The sequence below is a fragment of the Uloborus diversus genome, chromosome 5 (assembly GCF_026930045.1).
Source record: "Uloborus diversus isolate 005 chromosome 5, Udiv.v.3.1, whole genome shotgun sequence".
Classification (NCBI taxonomy): domain Eukaryota; kingdom Metazoa; phylum Arthropoda; class Arachnida; order Araneae; family Uloboridae; genus Uloborus; species Uloborus diversus.
This window is the reverse complement of record NC_072735.1, coordinates 126,876,409-126,900,667: the sequence shown is the minus strand read 5'-3', so window position 1 is coordinate 126,900,667 and position 24,259 is coordinate 126,876,409. Positions and strand designations below refer to the sequence as shown.

Genomic DNA, 24,259 nt, shown 5'->3' with positions numbered 1-24,259 from the left:
TACATGTTCATTTCGGTAGTGTCATCTGGACTACAAACTTGTGACTCGGTTGCTGCAAAGTAGTTGTCATCAAGCACAACTGTACTAATAGGTCAAACTCCTGTTCTAGAGACTTCATTCACAGAATACTGGCTACACTTGCAGTTTGTCCATAAGAGTTACCTAACAGTTCTCTTATTTTACATTGGATAATAGACTTCATTGGATGTTCTCGCATCCAGGTATCACAGGTTCGGTTGAAATATGTGGACAGAGGCTTGAAAAAGACCTCGTCTAGGGGCTGTAAGAGATGCTTAGTGCGTGCTGGAAGATGAAGCATTATTACACCGTTATCATTAACACCACGTTCACACCGTAACCTCATATCATCATTCCTACAAACAGTTAAGGCTCTTTCCCTTATTTTTCCCGCCAAAGAACCACATTTCCCCTTTTAGACATTTTCTAAAACCAAGAATGATAGAAATTAATGTAACTTGTAATTAATAAAGAAATCAGCTAAAAAAAAGGATTAACAAGCACAAATTTCAGTCAAATTAAAAAAAAAGAAAAAAGAAATTTTATCTCACAAAACTGAAATTGAAGCTTCTGGCTAAAAAGAAAAGAAAAAAAAATATTTTATGAGGTTGAAGCTCTTACGCAACTTACTTAATAAAAACATGTGTGAAGGCTTCAATAAGCCTTAATTTATATTTTAAGTAATCCTAAATGCCCGTTACAATGTCACCACTAAACTATTTTCTATACAAATAATTGAAAAGTTTGTTTGAATTTCATGTATTTAAACTGGACTACCGGTCCTTGCAACTAACAAAATAACCAGTCAACAAGTAACGTGAACAAACACAAATTTCAGTCAAATTAGAAAACTACATTTAACAAAACTGAAATTGATGTTTATTGAATAAACACCTAGTTTTATACGTGGCAACTTCTAGAAAGTGCTTAAAAAAACAAAAAGTCAAAATGATTTTCCTGAATTAGTGTTCAAATATGCTCAAAATATTCATAACGACGCAATTAAGTTACACTAATTACTTATTCTATAACGTGATAAGGAAAAAGGCTTGCTTAATTACATACACTTAAATTGGTCCACCGGTCCGATGTTGGAAAATTTTTTCGGTCCAGTAAAGGAAAACACGCCATTTTTATTCTTTTATTTATACCTTGTCAAAAAATTTCCCAATCGTGCATGTAAATACACTGCTGTAATCCCCATTAAATACTGTTTATAATACTATAAAAGCAATTTTCTCACTTCACAAATTTTATTATTATTCTACTAGATACAAGTTCTCAAAATAAGATCGAACACATTTTCAATACAAATCACATCGTGACTCAAACTGTGCAGATCGAAATATGGCGAAACATCATCCTCAAAGGTTTCAAACACAAATCTTTGTATTTCCACCGGTAGATTGTAGCGCAGAACTCTACGCTAGATTTTAAGCTCCCGGTCCAATAATATAAGCGGTCTTCCCCTCAGGCTACTCACAGAAAACATGGAATCTGGCAAGCGACTAAGTTAGTACAATTTTTTCTGAATGAATCTAGCAGGAGAGAAGGGGGAAGTAGTGATGGAATTTTACTGCCTACGATCTATAATGTCACTAGGGCCTTACTGATTTATTGCATTCTCTAAAATCAAATGAAGAGAAGTAATAAATGTTTTCATTTCATCCGGAAATATAAAAGCAAAATGGTAAGCTCAAAGTTATATTACAATAAAAAGTAGTTATAGAAAACAAAAAAACCCTGACTGCGTAGAAAACAAACGAAAACTAAAAAGAAAAAAATGAACCCAGTAGTTTAAAATGCTATTAAGTACTACTTAATAACTACACCATTGAAATAGTTTTATAATCGATACACACATAAGACACATCATAAATTCAAAAGCTGAATAGAAGGATGAACAGTCAGGGCCAATTCAAATCTTACGGGGTCAAATCTGATTGATCAAAAAGTAATGGACCTCAACTGCTGATCCTTCTATTCTGCTTTTGAATGTATGATTTGTCTTATGTGCGTATCGATTATATAACTATTTCAATGATGCAGTTATTCAGTAAACTTGCTAACATTCTAAACTAATGGGCTTATTTATTTTCTTTTTAGTTTCGCGGTTTTTACGCAGTCGGGGTTTTTGCTTTTTATAATTTTTATTTCACTTTTTAGTTAATTTTCATTGACTTAGTTATCATGATTATAAGATGGTAAATTTCGCAATCTTGACATTTCATTGAAAGGTTTTATATGATGAGAATTATTAAGTAACTTACGGTGGTCTGAACTACTGATTATTAGTCTCTCTAGGGACCTAATTCGACTTAAGGCTACATGTGTTTGACCTTTATCAAAAATGCGCGAACTTAAGTCAACCACAGCACAGCTATATAAACAGCCTGTATAACTCATGATGACGCGAGCTCGGAAACGTCGTGAGTCAAATCTTTATCGCAAAACTAAAAAAGCCCGCCAAGAAAGTACATGTTGCAAAATTCAGTCCCCTGAATCACGACAAAAATAAATGCAACATGTTTGCGATAAAAATCGATTTAACTATAATACTCTCACCCGCGACAAAAAAAAAAAAAAAAAGTGTTGTATAACACTGCGCGTCTCAGATTCGAGACGACGAGTCTCTCCCGACATGATCCCGAATTGACAATATGGAGACTGGCTGTTGCTATGGCGAAACTTGTTTAGTGACACTTGCAAGGTTAAGACTAATCAACCGATGCAAGAATCATCAAAATTGGAAAAAAATGTTTAGTCTCTACAACGCCACGTAGGGAAAAACATACATACATAGACTCAGAAACACATGACCCTCCTTTGCGTCAAGCACGCACAGTCGTGTAAAAAAAGACATGGAAATCACTTCTTGAAACGAGAATATAGATCGAATATGGTTTAGATGAAAAAAAAATCCATAAACGAATTGTGATTTTTACAAAACTGCGTCTAAATAATTATGACAAAAATGCGCACTCCTATAACGAATAAACTACCTCCCCTGTAAACTAATAGGTGCGTCCATTTCCGCCTAAAAACAAGATGCTTTTCTTTCCATACTATCGGTAGTCAGACTGTACATATACTGTCCGTTCTGTAAAGCAAAGACTAGCACTCGGGATACATTCTATTTTTAAGAGGAACGATAAGTCCAGGACGGGCACTTTCCAATGGTGTCGCAACCACTCTTTTTCGATGATTTTCGAAGTGCTGAATACATTATTTTGCATTTACAGTTTGCTAAGTTTTTCTTCTGGGTTTTCACTCCTCTTTTGATGAATTCAAAGAAGACCTGCTGCATGCGCAAATTCACGGAAGGTTTCAGCTTAATAAAACATATAGTATACGATCAATTAACCCCGCATCATTTGATATTGCTTTTACACTATTGTAAAACTATTTTTTTAAAGATTAAATTAAACGTACTCTTCTTTTAAAATAGAATGATCATATACAACGCTTGCAATCTTATCGATTTGCACCACATTATCGGCAATTTGATAAAATCAGAGAAGACCTAACGCATGCGCAAATTCGCGGGAGGTTTCAGCTTAGAAAAACCAACAATACACGATTAATCAACCTTCATATCATTTGATTTTGCTTTTACACTACTTTAAAACTAATTTTTTAAAGATTAAATTATATATAAGCGTAATCTTTCTTTAAAAATAATCGTAAACATCGTGTGCAATCTTTTCGATTTGCACCACCATACGGCAATTCTATGCTGTATCTTACTATGAGGTTATTCCAGAATTCTATGTGAGCATCTTTGACCTAAGCGATCATTACAGCAACAATTTAATGGGATAACATTGCTTCCTGGGGAAACTACATATATTATACATGCGCCCAAGTAATCTCTAATGAGTAGTTCAGGAGAATTTATTCAAACTGTTGTGAGTTAAGCGAAACGGGGTCTGATTCAAATGCAAAGTTAAGCACACTCATTGTGCAACTGCGTCATTTAAATAATAATTTATTGCTAACTAGGGAAGTGCAATTTAATGGTACTAGCTTAAATTTCTCGTCTGTGATATTTCATCATTTAGTTTCGATTGCTGAAGGTAGATGATACGTCAAAATGATTTCTAACTGAAGAAGCTTTAATAATAGGCTAGTTGTAATTTATGGAAAATACTTGATTTAACTGAGAGATATATGGAACATAAAATACTCCCAGTTATTTTAATAAAATTAAAGAAACTTCTTTGAAAAACTGTTTATATGAAATAAGGATAAAACACATAACAATAAATGAAATAATCGACAGTAAAGAATATCTCATGTTTAAAATAAAAAAATGAAAAGTTAAGACTGAAAATGGAAAAGTATAATTTTCAAAGTAAATGTGCATAACGTTATGTTCCTAAACTTTAAATTATTTGTGAGTTTTACATAACATAAAAGCACATGTTCATTAAATACATTGAAATAATTGTAATAATTTTGGCCAAATTAAGTAATTTTATAAGACGGTCACTGATCAAATGGTTGAACTTTTTAGTTACAATCAAAATGGTAAATAATTTTTGTTAAGCTTCAAGAAAAGAAATGATTACACTAAATCCTCTTTTTTATGCACGAAACGTTCTGTTTTTAACCCAATCACACGACAAATTTTTATGTTTCGGCTGAAATGATACTTGATTCCAAATTAACTCTGAAATGGAATTAAAATAATGAAATATCAGTCTCTGAATTGGCGGAGATATTATTGAAATTCTTTTTTTACACATAGAAAATGACTGAGGTAACACTGCACTATTTTTACTTCATTTTACAAAAAAGGAAGTATTGTATTCGCGAAAGAAATTTCACTCAAAAATCGACTTTAATTTCCATGTTTCTCACCCCCGAATGAATGTTGAATTTTTTTTTTCGACTCGACCACACGTGGATAAGTGCCTAAGAACGTATAGGCACGCGAAATAACCATTTTGACTATTCCCGAGTTAATTACAACGAGTTTTCTCGTGACGTTTGTATGTACGTATGTATGTGCGTATGTATTTACATAACGCAAGAACGGTAAGTCCTAGAAAGTTGAAATTTGGTACGTAGACACTTAGTGGGGTCTAGTTGTGCACCTTCCTTTTGGTTGCATTCGGGTGTTTAGGGAAATTGTTAATTTTGATGTAAACTCAAGTGGTGTTATGATTTGGCGAACACTTGGCAATATATCGCCAGTCTTTCGGTCTCCAAGTTTTGTCGCAAAGTTGGCGACAAATTTGGCGATTTTTTAAAAATCACTTTTTAATTTGGCCGCTGTTGGTGATATTTAAAAAGTAAACTATTGAATCACTTTAAACATGCCAATACTGAGAAAATGACATTAAGTTGGAGTAAAAGGAAGTCATGTGACGCACACATCAGCTCGTTAAAGTTCATGTTCCTACAATTTTATTTTTATTTAAAATTATTTTATTTCCTATATAACTGCGGAAATTTAAAAACTACATTTTGATTTTACTACTTAGAAATATTCTTAAACATTTTTGTTCTCCGATTTTGAACGAGAGTCAACTGAACTCCCCCAATCACTTCTGAATGCAATTGGGGGGAGCTACGCGGAACTATCTTCTGTCTTACAGGATAAGTATGAGAGAAGAGAAGATATTCTCATGTATACTTTTACGTCAAAATTATTTGGATAAAATTCTATAAAAAGTAAACTACTTTACTTCAGAGCAAATATCAACTTTTTTTCCTGACATATTCTTCAATGTTTAAATATAAACAAGCTGATGTGTGCATCACATGACTTCCTCTCATGCCAATTTCATGTTATTTCCCCATTATTGGCAATTTTAATGTAATTCAATAGAAAACTCTCTAAATATCACCAACAGTGGCCAAATTGAAACCAGGTTAAAAAAAAATTGCCAAATCTGTCGTCAAGTTGGCGAACAAACTTGGCGACCAAAAGACTGGCGATATATCTCCAAGTGCCCGCCAAATTATATACCACTTGAGTTTGCGTCGAAATTAACAATGATTTCCCCCTAAACAGTGCAAAAGACCCCTTTAAAAACACCCGAATGCAATCAAAAGGGGAGGTGCACAACTAGACCCCACTAGGAGTCTACGTACCAAATTTCAACTTTCTAGGACGTACCGTTCTTGAGTTATGCGACATACATACGAACATAAACACATTACATACATACGTACATACTGAGGTCACGAGAAAAACTTGCTGTAATTGAGGATCGTCAAAATGGATATTTCGGGTGTCTATACATTCTTAGGTATTTATTCACGAGTGGTCGGGTTGAAAAAAAACTCAACATTCATTCGGGGGTGAGCAAATTAGAAATTAGAGCCGATTTTTTAATTTTTTTTTTGCGAATACAATACTTCCTTTTTTGTAAAAGGAAGTAAAAATACCGTTAAAGTGCAAAGTTTTTTCAGATTTTCAACCATGTAGTACTGTCTATTTTTATTTGATTTCCATCCCTTTTCGTCATTACTGATTGCATCAATATTATAATACTTATGCTAAAAGTTACACCTATGAAGACACCTATAAATGACCAAAGGACATTTAAAAAAAAACAACGAAAAAAACAAAAAACGAAAATTATTTATCCTTGGGAACACGTAGATTATTACCGACAGTATTTAAGAGGAACATTATTCAGGCAAGAAACATCATAGTGGCTGAGTTTTAACAGAGAAGAATGAGGTCAACTTGGAAAAGATTCGAAGTTTCAAATTTAAAGACGTACTGAGGAAAATTTGTGCATGGTATGGACTATAATTATTACTCCCTGTGACCCTTCATATATGTTTGAAAAAAAAATCTCAACAAAAATATAGACAATAATAGTATTTTAATTGCAAAAGTACATAGTGCCACATGCGTAGGGGAGATCAGGGATAGTTGGCGAAACTTTTAAACTTTATTTTTTTAAAGGTTGTAAATAAAGTATAATTTTTTCTTTTATTGCTCGTGTAATCTGTATAGTATCAGCAATAAAGTCGTATTTTTGTTTGTGAACCCTCGCAGAATTCGCACACTTGCCCCGACACGGCACGGAGTAAGTTGGTAAGTCGTATGGGGTAAGTTATCAAATTGAGAAAAACTCACAATCGACACAGAAAATTTCACATAAAGCCTCAATGATGTTTTAAATAAGCAAGTAAAACTTACCAATGTATGAAAAAAAAGCGAAATTAGTATTGTAATTGCTTTAAAATTAAGTATGTTACACCACATAAATGGTTTAACAGATTTGAGAAGTAAATGCTGAAAAATGCAAACATTTTATGAAATAATTTATTTTATTTGCCTCCGTTCTTCCTTTTTATGTCTCTTTTGGGTTACATTCCTTTTTTCTTGGATTCAGAGATTTGTTGTATGTTTTGTAGACTTTGTGATAATTTGCGTTTTTCTACTAAGATTCTTTATTCCTGAAGAGCCTTTTTGACCGGAGTATTAAAGAGTATTTTTGTAGACCTCTTTCGCTTCCATCCTATTTATCTGGCCCTCTCCAGCTTTAGGATAAGGTCGATAATTACTTTCTTCCAACATGGTTGCCCTGCTGGGACAAACAGATTCACTCATAGATCAAGGAGATTGGAAGTCTGACCGATCAGTGATATAACTTGGCATGAAGTCAGTCATGAAAGTGATTGAATTGCAGGAAACACACCAATTCTTTTGAAATCGTTCATAATATTTAAGGGGCTTGCTTCTTGTGGAAAAGCAACTGTTACTACCGTTGGTACGTCGTAAATCGTCATTGGCTTTCCTGGATTATTCGTCATCCAAGAATCACTGGTAGAACTAACATAATTTTTTAATGGGCCATGTAGACTCAAATCAAGATTCAGCAACTTATGGCTATAATGTGATGGTTAAAACAGAGTAGTGTTATTATCATTTTCAGTATTGTAGTAGTTTCCTTATAAAAATCAAGCCCTTCTATTGACGTGGGAGTCGTAAATGTTTAGTAAGTGATTAGAAGTTTTTCTTTGAACATCTAGTGCTTTTAGCAAAATCCTTTATGAAATTTGGAAACATTTCAGCTGTCATCTACCCACTAGGTAATGCACCATATATGCAGCATTGCTTATAATGAGTGATGTGGCGATTATATTTTAGTGGACTGTAATATTTGGTTGATGAACTTAATCAATAAAATTTTGCTAGAGCTTTGAATAAACTTCACAACACAAAATTATGTACACTAATTTACATTTAAATGGTAATGGAATGTGGGCTTCAAAGGAAAACATATCAATGCCCACGTCAGAAATAAATGCCTTCTCTCTGAGGCGTCCGTTCATCAACTGACTCACTACGACCGAGTGGCAAGCTCGCGCATGCGCAAACAATGAGGTTTTACTAATGATGAAAAAATTACTTAACACGGCGAAAAAACAACTTTTTGTCGTGCAACACGTTTGGTTTGGAAGATTTCATTGAAAATACACTGACAGTAGCGAAGCATCTACATGGTTACGTGACAGCTCACTCAGAGTTGTCAGACCAAAAACGGGAAAAGTATTTAACATTCGCACACTTACCTCTTCGCATTATCCCCGGGTCTCCCTACTATGTGTTTTTTGTAAATATCAATCCAAAAGGAGAAAATAGTGTTTTCTGGGACTATATATTTTTTCTCAATAACTACACAGATTCGATTAAATCCGAAAAAGTATCGCACTGCAATAAAAGTGTTTCCGGTGTTGATTTTTTTTTTAAATTCTTGACATTTAGAAATGTGATCCTTTTATGTGCAAATAGTGCTCAAAAATCCATACTTGTTGTGAAACATTTCTTCATACACCTTTAAAATTACTCTGCATATTTTCAAGCATGAAATACGCTTCTGAGCTTTGACACAAATTTGAAGATTGAAATACTTTCTTCTTATTTAAAGGAGCGATTTAGTTTTTTTACGAAGGAAAACAAATTTCACATCCTATGAAGCAAATTATGCAGATTTATGTTTTCCTTCCAATTTACCACAGCTACGTTAATTGTCAACTGGGACATTACGCCACTAAATTGTATTTTCCACCTAATTTATGAATGCAAGCATGTAATTTTCTACAATGTTGGATATTGTAATATGTTAATTAAAAGATTGAAGTTCTTTTATATTTCACTTCAACAAACGAGAGTTGAACAGCTATTTCGGTTGCATTAAATGAAGCTTTGAATTATTCATGGTTGTATGTTTGAGAGATTAAAATATGTTTTATAAATGAGTCGTAGAAGATGGAACGATAGATCACAAAATCCGTTTTTGATAGAATTTTTATAGCCCCCGGATTGCTGATATTCTTCATGTAACGATTTTGTACAATGCATCGATATTAAATTGTGCAGAATTTCATAAATTAGATTTTAGGATGAATACGATCAATGTGAAATTGATAGAGCTAAGAAAAGGGCCTAGGGGGCGACATCTTGCTGCAAATTTGATCTTTCAATTTTGATTGTTATTGTAAGAAAATAAATGAGCGTAAACGTATTTTCTCGGGTATGCAAACAATCGTTATTTTTGAATACTATTTTCGAAGGCTAAACGCATTTTCGTTTCAGAGAAAAACAGAACATATGGTGCACCGTATTCGTTTGGAGCAAAATAACGGTGGATACGAACTATGAAATTTTTAGTATGCTAACGCTTTAGATCAGTGGTTCACGAACTTTTTTGAGTCAAGGTGCCTTTTTAAAATCAAGACTTTTCCACTGTAAACCTTTATATGAGTATTCGTAACTAATAGACACAATAAATAAAAGTTGTGTGTATTTCAGCTGCAGGCCTACCAAAAAAAAAAAAAAAATCTCATAATTAATAGGTATTCAATTATATTTGAAGTTATTGATACGTGTAGTAAAACTGAAGTCGATTCGTTTTCTTTTTTGTAATGGGGCTGCGGTAGAGGCACTTCCTTTCGCAGACCCAGTGCGATCCCCAGACATATCATCCACTCTTTCACGTAGCACCACTATCGGTGGGATGTTATTGCCATGATAATTTGGATGCCCAGTTTCCCCGCTACAAGGAGACACCTGGAATCTATTAGATGCGAACTGCACTAAGCATTTAATTTCGCCAAGAAATACGAGATACGAGCCAAATGATCACTCGATGTATCTATTACATGTCGCATAATTATAAGGCATGTACGCTGTCGGTTTTCTGTAAATTGAAGACCCACCAACTGGAGCCCGGTTTGATCCTGCGCCTTTGGGCGCGAGAGGCCAGGGTCTTAGCCATTACACCACTCTGTTGGCAGTTGATGCGTATATAGTAAGATAAGTATTTAAACATTTACGGCGTAAGAATTTGAACATTTACGGCGCCTCACTGAAGACACTCCAGAACTTGAGGATGTCACGTAACACAGAGCAGAGTGCCCAATAAGGTTACTTTTCAACTGTGATATTGAAAGTGGTTTTAAATCGATTGTTTTGTGATCGCAGCGGACTTGCTATGAGTCAAGCGCACACTTAAAAATTTTGGAAAAATTTCAGAAAACTTTCACGTAACTTGTGGAGCGAGGCATATATGTCTCTATCTCCACTTCCCTGTCGCGTTCCATTTTGTGTATATGATAGCGAAGCATTCTGAAAATCCGACGCGTTCTTGTGTTTTCTACCGTAAAACCTTACAGAAAATTTGGATTTCACGATAAAAAGTACTGGCAGCATGAATGCTCGTTTATTTTGCCATAAAATTTCAGGATTTTTTTTAATAGTGTACAACATTAAATAAACACATGCTTAATCTTCCCCATGATATGCGAAGAAGCATGCCCCTTGATATAACCCCCTATATTAATTAATCAGCTCTTTCTCCTCATGTTAACAGCCAGATTCCGTCTTGCGGATAAATTACCACTCACTCTAGTTTATATAAGCTTTATGCGTACAGTTTAGGAATATCTGCTCTAGATGTTAATGAAGAACTGTTATGAACGAATCGTAATTACATCAGCAGAAGTGGTTGAAAAAATATGCCAATTTTACTGCGATTGAAACATATTCTATTTGTGCATGCATTTACAAAAATCAAATAGTATAAGCGTCTTAAAATTTCAAGTTCCCTGCAATCGCATTTAAATTTGACATGCTGCCCATAAAATGATGGAAGAGATAGAAGAAAGCAAAGACGGATTTAGAGGCATATTCTTATCTAGTTCCGTTCTAGCAAACTCTATCTACCAGTAGCGCAGCAAGAAATTACCTTCTGGATAAGAAATTACTTTCTGACTAAGAAATTTCCTTCTGTGTATGTAAGAAATTTCCTTCTGTGTAAGAAATTTCCTTCTGTGTAAGAAATTTCCTTCTGTGTAAGAAATTTCCTTCTGTGTAAGAAATTTCCTTCTGTGTAAGAAATTTCCTTCTGTGTATGAAATTACCTTCTGGGTGTATAGAAGGTAAATTCCAACAGTGGTACTCGTTAATAAAATTCTAGTAAATCGAACATTTTCGGCTGTGTTAGAGAAAAATATATCTCTAAATCTGAATGTTTGAAAGATTTAAAAAATTTGATTTGACGAAACACTTGAACCAGTTACAGGTAGAGTGATTTTCGAAGCTATTGTGTTGAAATTTTCCGTTTGATCCGTTTTACTACACAAACGAATACTGAATCTAAATTAATGCAATATAAGGGATTTTATTTGTGCTTACCATACTGACATCTATTCCCTCTGTGAGTTAAAGGACACACGCATTGATTAAGGACAGAACATTCGCCTCCATTTTCACATGGTGGGTGGCAAAGTGCTGAAAAGAAAACAGTTACTATGGTTACTGTGACACAGAAGCTGTGAGATTTTGCCCTTATATAAGCTTTTTTATGTCTTTTTATATAGATTTCATTTAATATAAAGTATCGTTGGGAATGTGGAGTAAAGTTAAGACGGGAGCAAGAAAAAAGTCTCACAATTAATAGGTTATTTAGTTATTTTTGAAGTTATTGATACGTGTAGTATAATTAACGTTGATCCGTTTTCTTCTTTCTAGGGTAAAATGAAATAATAAGACAATTTCAGTTTGCAATGCCACCTATTTAGCAAGATTTAAACCTTGTTCTTCAACATGATGTTGATTTCAGACGAAAAATAAATAGCTCTAAATACCAAGGCATATAAAGGGTCTAGTAATTTTTTAAAAGGTGATAAAAATATTGTAATATTTTGTGGTGTCTCAAAAAAAAAAAATAAATAAATAAAATAAAATAAAATAAAAATAAATAAAATAAAAAAATAAAATAAATAAATATGAAATACACCGCCAGTTCAGTCACTTCCAGCCGAGGACTGCAGTTTTGTGCTTATTAGCACTCATCTGCCCGGCATAGGAAATTCACTGAGCTGGAGATGGAAAACCTGGCGGTGTATTTCATGTATTTGTGCTTTAGCCCTAGCTAATTGGCGGTAATTTACTGAATATAAATAAATATGTTATTATAAAATGATAAATTTTATAACAGATTAATTTTTGTTTTTAACATTTTTATATTAGTTAAAGTCTGTTGTCTATTGTAGTAGAGGAATGTGGGACAAAGTGAAATAGTTAAGATAATTTACTCTTTTGAAAACGAACAAGTTAAGTATTTAAGAAATAAATAACTTTGTGCAGAAAAGTAAACGGTAATCAACAACGTTTTGACGCACAAAACAGTCAGAGTACTATCCATCAGCAGATTGCGGCATCCATCCTTTTACTAGATGTCTTTTAATCCAAAACTTACTATTTGCATTAAAAAAGAGGTTCCATGAAACCTCGAAACACGTGTATGAAGTAATCTGCTAATTTAGTGCGTCAAATCGTTGTTGATTACCAGTTGAGTTGGATATTTGTTCTGAAAATAACGGTGCATGAAAAAATAACAATATATAAATTGCACTGAAACATTATTTATTTATTTATTTATTTTTGCAGTGGATTTGTACATTCAAAAAAAAAAAAAGATTGAAAAATTTCACTTTTTTTATGGAACAAAGTGAAGAATAAGATTTTTACGATTCAAATCAATGTATAGATTTTTATTAGAGATATTTTGATCAAATAAATGAGTAAATAAAAAGTGAATGAATTAATGAAAAGGAAATGAAACAGTAAACTAATAAATAAGTAAATAAGTTAACAAATGAGAAAAATAAATCACTTAACAAAATAGTGAATGAAAAAGAAAATAAGTGAATGAATGAACAAAGAAGGGAACTATTCAATGAAGGAATCCAAATGAAAAAACTAAAAAATGAATGCATAAGTTTTTTGATAAAAGATTGAATAAAGAAATGAAATGAACAAATTCACTTTACCCCGCATACTTTTTACTAACTGTACAACGCATTTAAAATACAAATAATCTTAATATTAAACATATAAATACTGAACTGAATATTAATAGAGCTCAATTAGTATTTAAAATTTTAACAACGAGAAATTTACCATTTTATAACAACAAAACTAAGTTTCGACTTACAACAAAATATTACAATACGAGTATTCATTGGTTTTCAGGGATAATTTTCTTTTGACTGGAATAGACAACAAGTGTTACAGCATAGTTGAAATATTACGAGATAGGTGGTGCTGAAAGCAGTGTAAATAGTTCACTATTTCACTTTGCCCCGCTAGATCACTTTGGCCCACATTCCCCTAATTATTTAGTTGATACTACACATGTTTTAATTTTAAGTTTAATACAATTTGTCGAATGCAAGCGGGATAAACTGAATGGGACAAGGGGAAGTTGTTCATTTCGTTTACTTAACCATTGATTTATTATATCACTAACGAATTCATTCATTAAATAATGTATTTATCTTCATTCACTTATTTATAATTCCACATATTCATTCATTTATTTGCTGTTTTTTTTTTCAATCGCTATTTAACTCCCTCATTTCTTTCGTAGATATTAATTGAGGAAGTGAGAAGCAAAGGGATGTAAGTGGCAAAATTAAAAATTTGGAGATAACCAACCAGTTACTCATGGTAAGTGAACCTCTCCTTTATCTTGGAACAAGAGATGATACTAGTAGCCCTGGTAGTTGCTGCTATAGAGTATGATTTAGAAAAAAAATTCAATGAAAGCCTGCCTAGGACGTTATATTTTAACGCGTTTTACTCAAAACTTGAAAATGTCCACTTACATCCCTCTGCTTCTTACTGCCTCAATTGATTCGTTTATTGCTTCACTGTGGATTTATTCATTCGTTTATTCGATCATTGATTTATTAAATCACTTACGTATTCATTAATTAAATTATTCATTTATATTCCTTCATTTATTGATTCACATTATTTTTTCTTTTATGTTTTATCCATTCACTACTTAATTTGCACTTATTTATTTTTTTCACATCACATTAATTCGTTTATTCACTCGTTTATTGTTTCATTTTTTTTTCATTCGTTCTCTTATTTATTCATTGCTAATAATGAAAAACATTTTTTAAAAAATTACAAAAACTTTTTTATTAGAAAAATATTTTATTTCTCACTTTGCCTACAAGTATGAAAACAATAAGCTAAAAATTCAAAGCTTTTATAAATACCTCTTAGCACTTTTTCAAAAGAATTATTTACTGAAAACGAGCAAATAAGATGTTAAGCAAGTAATACAAACAAAGCAATAAGGCAGAATTTAAAAATTTTGTTTGTAGCTTAAAAATAAACTTTACTAATACGCTAAGAATACTAAGAAACGAGGAAAATAAAATCAGATTAATTAGGCGTTCATCAAGTAAAATAAGCAACATCTGTGATTTCAAATGTAATTAAGAAGTTCTTAATGTTGTCGAGTGGGAATCCTCATTTCTCAAATTTTCGTTTCGTTAGTTAGAATAAGTAGAAGTAGGATTTCGTAAATTCTTCCATTATGATAGTCTCAATTACATTTTATAGAGGAAATAAATATAAAAATATTGAATTTTAAAATGTGTTTTTGCAAAAACACGCTTTGAGAAATAAAGCTGTAAATAAGTTTTTGCATAGACAATAATCGATAACATTTTAAATAGAGGGCTAGCAAGTTTCCTGCAAAAGTAGCGGACTGTAGAGCAAAGTGAAATAACTAAGATCAAGTTCTTTGTTTTTTTTTTCATAACGAACAACTTGGAAATTTAATTTGTAGTTTGTAACACATAAAAGGAGAAAAAAAATATAAACATGAACTGAAATATTTTTTAAATTTTTGGTCGTAAACTTGAATTTTTAAATACCAGTGGAAGAATTATCATCTGCTCATAACATGAGACAGTTTCAAATTGGAATATTCTTTTAATGAAATCTTTTAAATTTGTTTCCCCAAAACAGTTTCTTTAAAAAAATAAATAAATAAAACGACTGGAAAAACATGACTAAATTAACTAATAAGGGAAATGATTAAGCAACTGAATACAAAAATATATGTTCTGAAGAATTTACCTCTACAGTCCTCAAAGTTTGCTACGGGTAGCCACTTGCCATCTCTGTCGTTACACGTTATAGAAAGTTGACGAGACCTGTCTGGAAATTCATATCCTGGATTGCACGTACCTTGGCAAGACCTGTAAACATTAATCATTTAAGAATCTTTCGATCTATCTATTTCATTATAGATACACGCACTTACAGTCAAAAAAAAAATTAAAGAAAGAAGAATTTCGATTTTAATTCATGGCGAAATGCTTAATTCACTATACTGCAGTGCTCAGCGAGAAAGTGGTATCTGCAGCTGAGTTCAAAACGAAAAATTGCAATACAAAGTTGAGCAGCTCCATGTATTTGATTCAGATTTAATTTCTTAAGAATTTTTAAAAATATATTTTCCATTGGCATATATTTTCCAATAAAACATTGTATTTAGGTGAAATATGTGACGACGAACCACCCGGTGACTAACTCAATTTTGATAAAAAGTGCAGATACGACTTTTGTGCCCAGCACGGCAATATACATAATGTTTCACTGGGGTTGTGTGCTCCAGTCAAAAGTACTACTTTTAGTCACTGAAATTGATAGAATGAGCAAAAAAATTAATACATGGAACCAGAAAATATTTTCATTTTCCCAACATTTTATTTTTAATTAATGTTTTTAAATGTCCGATTTTTCAAACAAGGCGTAGTATTTATGACGTCACAAGTAATGTACTTGGCGTGCATTCCACTGCCGTGCTAAATGTTTACACTTGCTGTCTACCACGTTTCCAGGTTATGATAATTCAATAGCGAATTGAACATTGCACTCTACGCTTGGTATCAAGCATATCGTTGCCAGCACTCGTGAGTAAAAAAGCGAATTAAATATTGTGCTCTGCCCTAATGCCATCAGTGAAAAGCATTTCATCATTTGTGATGTCATGTACATAAGCGTAAGAAATGAAATTAAATCTGCGCACCGATTAAAATATATTTTTTAAAATATTAAATTTTGTCAAATTATTTAAAAAATAGTCAGATCCTATATTTTTAAGCGTGCCCTTTCAGAAAAAAATACTTTTAAAATTTCGGAAACGACCCCATTCTTGCAGAAACAATTTTTTTTTTCAGATTGAGTTTTGCTGTTTATTGTTTATTTATTTTTACCAACTTCTCCCGATGTTTGAACCACAGATGTAGCATGACAAGATGCATTACTCCGTAGCAACAGCCACTGGCCGCCGTTGAACTCGCGAAACTTGAAGTAAACGGACAAAAACATAGCCTACGAGGATGCCATGCTGTTTGCATCATATCAAGTTGCAGCAAAGTATGTTTGTGCACATGCGCTTTTCGGACGGTTGCCCATCAATTAGAAAGTCTCGGCTGTTCGTGGAACCGGTTTCCCGCTGTGCATCTGCTGTCCACCTCTGAGAAGTTGAGCTATGGCCTAGAGCAAGTCTCTCTCTTTCAAGGGAGATCAATCAGTAAAAAGAGGAATTGTTAGGCGCAGAGTTGGGCCCAACCCTTTTATTGGCGAGAAAATCCTGTACTGCTTGTTACTTCTTACCTGAGTTATATTGTTTTTCAAATGGGCAATAACATGACAAACTAAATCCGCAAGTTCTTAAGGCGTTTTCCTCACCCCTATTTCCACAAATGAAATCGTTTAATCGGTCGGGCAGCGGAGCTCAATTTGCCAGAGGTGAACAGTAGTAGTTACTACATCTATGGTTTGAACTAGATAGGAATTAATAATGTTTTCCGTCGCTTAGTTACAACACAGAAAACGAAAAAATGTTCGAATCAGAAAATCAAGTATGGGAATGAGATATTCTGGCCGAGATTTTTAATAACAAAAAAGGTACTCAAATCAAATTATTTCCTCAAAAGTTACTATGGGCAGGGGGGTAACACACAAAGATCGATGGATGTTATTTTACCCATCTGAATTCCCTAGTTTTTACTCTTTTTTTCAATTATTGAATCTTTAATTATTCAATACCCTCTCACCCCCTTTTTTTTTGGTTTTCTTTAGCAATATTTTTAACACATATTTAACAATTTTTCACATAATTGTCGTTATATTTTTGACTTTTACGAAAAATTATGCTAAGAAATTAATTTTAAAACATGAAACATATTCGAAAAAATCTTTAAACACTTCAAAACAAATTTCAAAATTTAAAGGGATTAAACGCGTTTGTTATACTTTGAAAAAAAAAATAAAATAAAAATGGTATACTTCAAAAAGTTGATGAAATTAACAGCCACCATTATCTTTTGTTTGTAACCGAGATAAGAAGGCAAGTCACGAGCCACTGGTTTAATCCGGCAGCAAAAGAAGACGTTAAAGCTGCTTAATGACTCGGAACCGGTGAAGATAAGAGGTGTTAGAAAGAAAGAGAGATAGAGTGAATTTTAAATATAAAGCTAATTTATTGAGAATAATATTCAGAAACCTTTGGTTCGGCTACATATATAGTTGCAAAAATAAAATATTGAAATTTGCATATCTAGTGGGAGGTTTTATATTAGGGTCTGGTTTTAAGCGTATCGGACGAGATTAGTATGTACATTTTACACTTAGCATCATTAGATACTATCTTAATCTAGTGGCGTACCTAGCATGTGTGACACACAGGGTGGTAATTTGTGGTGTCACCCACACCACCTACAAACGCAAAAGAAAAAAAAACATGAAATTCTTGCAATTCAGAAACTACATTTCTGTTGTAACGAAATTTTAAGTCGGCTAATGTACAAAAAATAGATAAAAGTGGGGCCCGGGGGTTCACCTCCCGGAAAATATTCAAATTTGTAGTCTTGAAAATGCATTTTAGCTTCGAAATTTTCAAAAACTCGCAATTCCATTTAAGGTGTCACCCCTAACACTGGTGACACTCGGGGCGGACCGCCTCCCCCCCCCCCCGTAGTGACGCCACTGCTTAACCTTTTATAGAATAGTTTAGACTGAAGTCAACATACTGCTAAATCACTCAACAAATTCACAGAATAAATTTTCATTCACTGTATCCCATGGAGCAAAAAATATTTCAATAAGTAAATGGACGGGTGTTGAAAAAAACAACTTCGCAGTTTTAGCACTACTTGTTGAAAATTGAAATTGTTTTTTCGTTGTCGGTATCTATGAAAAGTGCCATCCTCCTGCTATTTATAAAATAATAAAATATTGTTCTGCTGGTGTTTTGTGAATTTTCGGTAAAAATTGGAGAGGTAAATACTTTAGTCTTATTTTGTAACTTCATTTTTAACCATCTTTACTTTTATGAATTCAAAATTGACTTGAGGCAATATTTCCTGATTTTATACACATATTTTTTCATAAATAATTTAAAAGCTAAAAACCTAGAAATACGTGTTTTAAGTTTTATCTGTAAAGATTGGAAAGGTAAATGTTTTAATTTTGTTATTTTAAATCACTTTAAACTAACTGAATGCTAGCTCGAGGCAACACTTCCGGTGTTTGGAACTTTCTTCATAAATAATCAAAATATTTTAAAAATTCAGAAATGCTTGAATTTTTTCCGTTACATCTGGACACCAAAACACTGATATAAATCTCGAACTTATGAGAAATAGTGAGTTAATTATTCAAGAAGCAGTACGCATGCATTGCAATTTTTTTTTTAATTTTTTTAACTCTAAATTAAAAATTAGAATACATTGCAGTTGCGACTTTTGAAAACACCCATCTAGGGCAGAAAAATACCCCGAGCCAAATGGGGGTTGCTTCCTTCAGTCAAAAGTAGTACTTTTTGTCACTGAAATTGATAGAATAAGCAAAAGAAAAAAACATGGACCCAGAAAATACTTTCATTTTCCCAACAGTTATTTTTTAATTATTATTCCAAAATGCCCGATTTTTCAAACAAGGCGTGGTCTTGATGACGTCACAAATGATGCTCTTCGGCGTATCTTTCTATCGCGTTTCTACGTTATGATAATCGAGCCGCGAATTCAAATTGCGCTCTACGCTTGCTATTAATCATATCGTTGCCAATACACGTGAGTAAATATGCGAATTAAATATTTTGTTCTGTGATTGGCAACACTGAATGGCCTTTCATCATTTGTAATGCCATCGTCAGAAGACAAACAATGAAAGCGCACCGATTTAAGTAATTTTTTTAAAAATATTAAACTTAACCAAATTTATCAAAAAATGGTCAGATCCTATGTTTTTAAGCATGCTCTTTCAGAAAAAAAATACTTTTAAAATTTTGGAAACGATCCCATTAATAGAAGATCCGAGGTAAACTGTTTGTATAGGAAACAAATACACAAGCATATTTATTTCAGGGTTATCAAGTCTACACCAACTACACTTGTTATCTGCCAAAACTACTTATTATCAAGAAAGAAGATTATGAAAGAATTTTCTAAATAGCTATTAAAAATTCGAATAAGAAAATTTCCGGCAAGCATTCTTTTCAGGTGCTATCTTAGCTGCATACAAATTAATTCTCCAACACCTTCTCCGCGGGTTGTGTCACAGCTTTCTGAAGTGTCTTGGACATGTGACAGCTGGGATTAACTTTTCTTTGTTGTGAAAAGGAAGCCATTACTCCGAAGCACGAATATGAGTTCCAGACTTTCGCATTTTCTGCAGACCAATTATGAAACTAAAGAGAAGTTGCTTATTAAGTGAAGAAATGCAAGTATTAATAAGAGGAAATAGTGCATGCCTAGAGACATCGTTTTATAAGGACGGTTTCTAGAAATTGTATTTACTCACTGAAAATTATTTTCTGGATGCGTTGAGAAGGCCTTATCCATGAAAATATTTTTTTTAACCAGGTTTTCCAAGTTTTTTCATTGATTGACAAAGTCATGCATTTTGAAAGTCTCTTATTCGTACCCATTAAAACTAGTATAGCACATTAAAACCATTAATTTTAAGAGATGAAACATTTCAAATTTAATTTAAATTACCCTCAAATTGAGATGAGTTATTCAAAAAAATAAAAAAAAATAAATAAAAATAAAATAAAGAAAGAAGAATTTTGCCTTTAATTCAGGGCGAAATTCACTATACTGCAGTTCTAAGCGCAAAAATGGTATCTGCCGCTTAATTTAAAACCGAAAAATTGAAGTACAAAGCTGTGCGGCTCCATGTATTTGATTCAGATGGAGTTTTTTAAGAATTTTAAAAAATATATTTCCTATTGGCATGTGACTATAAATCATTGTATTTAGGTGAAAAAAAAAACAATTGGTGACTCTAACTCAATTTTGATAAAAAGTGCAGATATGACTTTTGTGATCAGCACGGAAGTATACATAATATTTCAACTACTTTCAGTTCTACTTTTAGTCACTGAAATTGATAAAATAAGCAAAAAAAAAAAAAGACAGACATGGAGACAGAAGAAACTTTTATTTTCCCCAACAGTTCATTTTTTGTTATTTTTTTTAAATGTCCGATTGTGGAAATAGGACATGGTCTCTATAACGTCACAAAAGTACTGTACTGTGGCACGCTACTCCATTGCCGCGCTAAATGTTTACGCTTTGCTGTCAACCTCGTTGCCAGGTTATGATAATTTGCCCTGTGCGCTAATGACATCAGTGAATGGCAATTCATCACTTGTGGTGTGCGTAAGCTTAAAAAGCAGATGCGTAAAAAATGAAATTCAATCTGCGAACCGATTAAAATAATTGTTAAATATTAAATATTAAACTTTGCCTAATTATTTTGAAAATGTTTAAATCATAAGTTTTTAAGCATGTTCTTTCAGAAAAAAATAATTTTGAAATTTCGGAAACTACCTCATTACTTGCGGTATATTAATTTCCATTAAAACATGCATTTTTATTTGTCTTATTCAAAACTTGATTATTTCCTTTAGAAAAGGGGGGGGGTAGGCGGTTACTTTGCATATTTGATTCATTTAATCTTTTAAGTTATTCAAAGGTGCCCACTCCCCCTAAGGCAAGGGCGCACACCCCCCTCAATATTACAGAGACCTCCCAAAGCAAAAACCCTCCCAAAATAAGAAAAATGTCCCTTTAATACACCCCCCTAAAAATTTCAATGGCACAGTCTGCGCCATGATCCCTCCCCCCCTCTAGGTGCACCTCTGAGTTATTTGAAGTTACTATCAACAGTTTTTGACAAAAGATGATGCGTCAATGGTTACTCAAGTTTGAAGAGTGTATGTACACAATAATGATACGACAAAGAATAAAATGCGTGCATGTATACTTCATTCTAAGTTAAATCTTCAAAACAAAAGAAATATAATTATTTTACTAAATAAAGTGTACAGTCTATTCGTTTTCTAATAAGTATTCAAATAAAAGAGAAGTTCAGAGCTTTTATTAATTCAGTAAAAAAGGCGAAGAAGAACGGGTGACGTCAAAACTCTGCAGTAACACTGAGTCTTTTTCTGTATACATATTTAATTTTATGCATGTAAGCCTGGCTTTATGTGACTTTGGAACATATTTTAGTATTATTCATGTCTCATTTCTGACTTCCTGAATTTTTCTTCGAGTCGTTAATTTTTCCATATTTTTTATAAGTGTGTACGTAATATTGGAAGTATAATTTTTATACAATCAAAATTTCGTACAGTATTTCCTCCGAATAAATTAAAAAATATACTTTTCCTATTTGAAATTATATTTGAGACTTTAAACGCTTTTAAAACTCTTAGTACAGCACAGACGCATTAGTTTGAGAGTTTTTTTCATTTGACGATTCAAGGTTTTTAACATATTGACAAAGTTATGCATGTAAAAAGATCCTTATTGGTGGTTATTTTGCACACACGAAAACTTATGTACATCGAAAGTAATGGTTTTAAGTAGTGAAACATTTTCATTTTTGACTTAAATTACCTTCAAATAATAATTTTAGGCGAGTTATTTAAAAAAAATCGAAACTCCAAAATTGTCTGATTTTTAAAATAAATTTTTGAATGCAACACAAGATATTGTATTAAGAGCAATGATAATTTATATCACTGACGTATTTCTATAAGCGTAAAGAAATTTGTGAATAACGGTCTCTTTCAAGTATGCTTACCATTGGCCGTTGGCCATACTGCAGTGATGTGCTCCATTCATTGGACTCTTCGGTTGTGCACATGAACTTCCTTGACTAGCTAGAAACATTTAACATAGGATGTAAAAGTTAACCGCTAGAGTCAGTCTCGTTTCGATCCCGTTGCACTTGTACCGACACAAACAATAAAAGAGCTATATGAACCAAGGAAAATACCAGGATTCCTATATTGGTCAATAGTGGCACGGATGGTCGATCTTCTTCCTACCAAAGCACCTAGACCAATGGGTGGAAGCTTTTAATTGGCGACAACATATTGAAGAGATTTGACGAATATGATAATAAACTGAGATTCCTATATTGGTCAATTGGGGCACCGAAGGCCGATATTCTTCCTGTTAAATTATTTAGGTCACTGTGATGAAGCTTTTAGTTGATGACAACAGATTAAAGATATTTGACAAGTTTGGATTGTGGTTTGATTTGGCATTCCAATTTTATTGATGAATTTCAACCGTATTTGCACAATTTAAAAGCCAATTTTCCTCTAAATGCCCAACTTCAATGGCATACATTTTCTTTACGGTTACTTACGGTTTTCAAGCAGCGCTATCTGACGACAATTTTAAGTAATAGAATGCCTTCCAAAATTGCTATGCCAGGTACAAGTGGAGCGCAATCGAGCGGGATCATGTTCAAACACGTAATTTTTGCATTAAATAATATTTTATGGACTTTAACTTTGTATTTAAACCACAAATTACTCATACAACCAGTGGCAAATTTACTATGTCGCAAGGGGGTTGTTTCCTTCAGTCAAAAGTACTACATACTTTTATTCACAGAAATTGATAGAATAAGCCAAAAAGAAACATGGACCCAGAAGATACTTTCATTTTCCAAACAATTATATTTTAATAATTTTTTAAATGTCGATTTTTCAAACAAGGCGTGGTGTTTATGACGTCACAAATGATGTCCTTTAGCGCATTTTTCACTGCGTTTCCACGATATGATAATCAAGCAGCGAGTTAAAAATTGCCTCTACGCTTGCTATCAACCATATTGTTGCCAGTACACGTGAGTAAAGATGCGAATTAAATGTTTTGCTCTTTTGAATGGCAACAATGGCAACAGTGAATGGCATTTCATCATTTGTGATGTCATCGGCAGAAGCGTTAAACAATGAAAGCGCACCGATTAAATTATTTTTTTTTTAAATATTAAACTTAGTCAAATTATTTAAAAAATGGTCTGATGCTATGTTTTAAAGCATGCTCTTTCAGAAAAAAATACTTTTAAAATTTTAGAAACGACCCCATTGTCCACGACAAAATTCTCTCAAACAGGATCCGAAACTACTCATGAAAAAAATGTTTACGTTTGACACAGGAAGAGTCCTTAATGACTGGTCCACAACGGAGTAAATCTGCAGCTGCATGTAAGACTAGGGTCCTAATTTCGTAATGCGTGTTTACATAATCAATTAAAAAAAGCGTACTTGAACTGGATAAAAGACACGTATCTCATTTACTGAATATAAAGTGCTTTATATTTAGAAATAATTTTACTAATTTTTATTTTTGTGTCTTTAAAAACAACAACAAATGAAATGAGACAAATGAGAATATCCAACTTAACTATACTTACATATTTGAGCTGATCCAAGGCCATAACCTCCAGCAAAACCTAGAAATGCAATCAAAAATGTAAAGTACGTACTGTTATTATTATTGTAAATTAAATTCAAATCAGAATAAATAAAGAAAAATAGATTAAATAATGTGAATATTGTCAGTCTTTTTAAGTCAG

The 24,259-nt window shown here is 32.8% G+C and overlaps 1 protein-coding gene across 1 annotated transcript in view; it reads right to left on the bottom strand.

Moving 5' to 3' along the window:
- Positions 1-24,259, bottom strand: part of LOC129223130 (uncharacterized) — a 408,522-nt gene that overhangs the window by 284,734 nt on the left and 99,529 nt on the right. Inside the window, exons 3-6 of the mRNA XM_054857696.1 lie at positions 24,098-24,136; positions 22,469-22,547; positions 15,440-15,561; positions 11,687-11,782 (exon numbers count right to left, since the gene is read on the bottom strand). Coding sequence (XP_054713671.1) covers positions 11,687-11,782; positions 15,440-15,561; positions 22,469-22,547; positions 24,098-24,136 — 336 coding nt within the window. The remainder of the gene's footprint in view (positions 1-11,686; positions 11,783-15,439; positions 15,562-22,468; positions 22,548-24,097; positions 24,137-24,259) is intronic.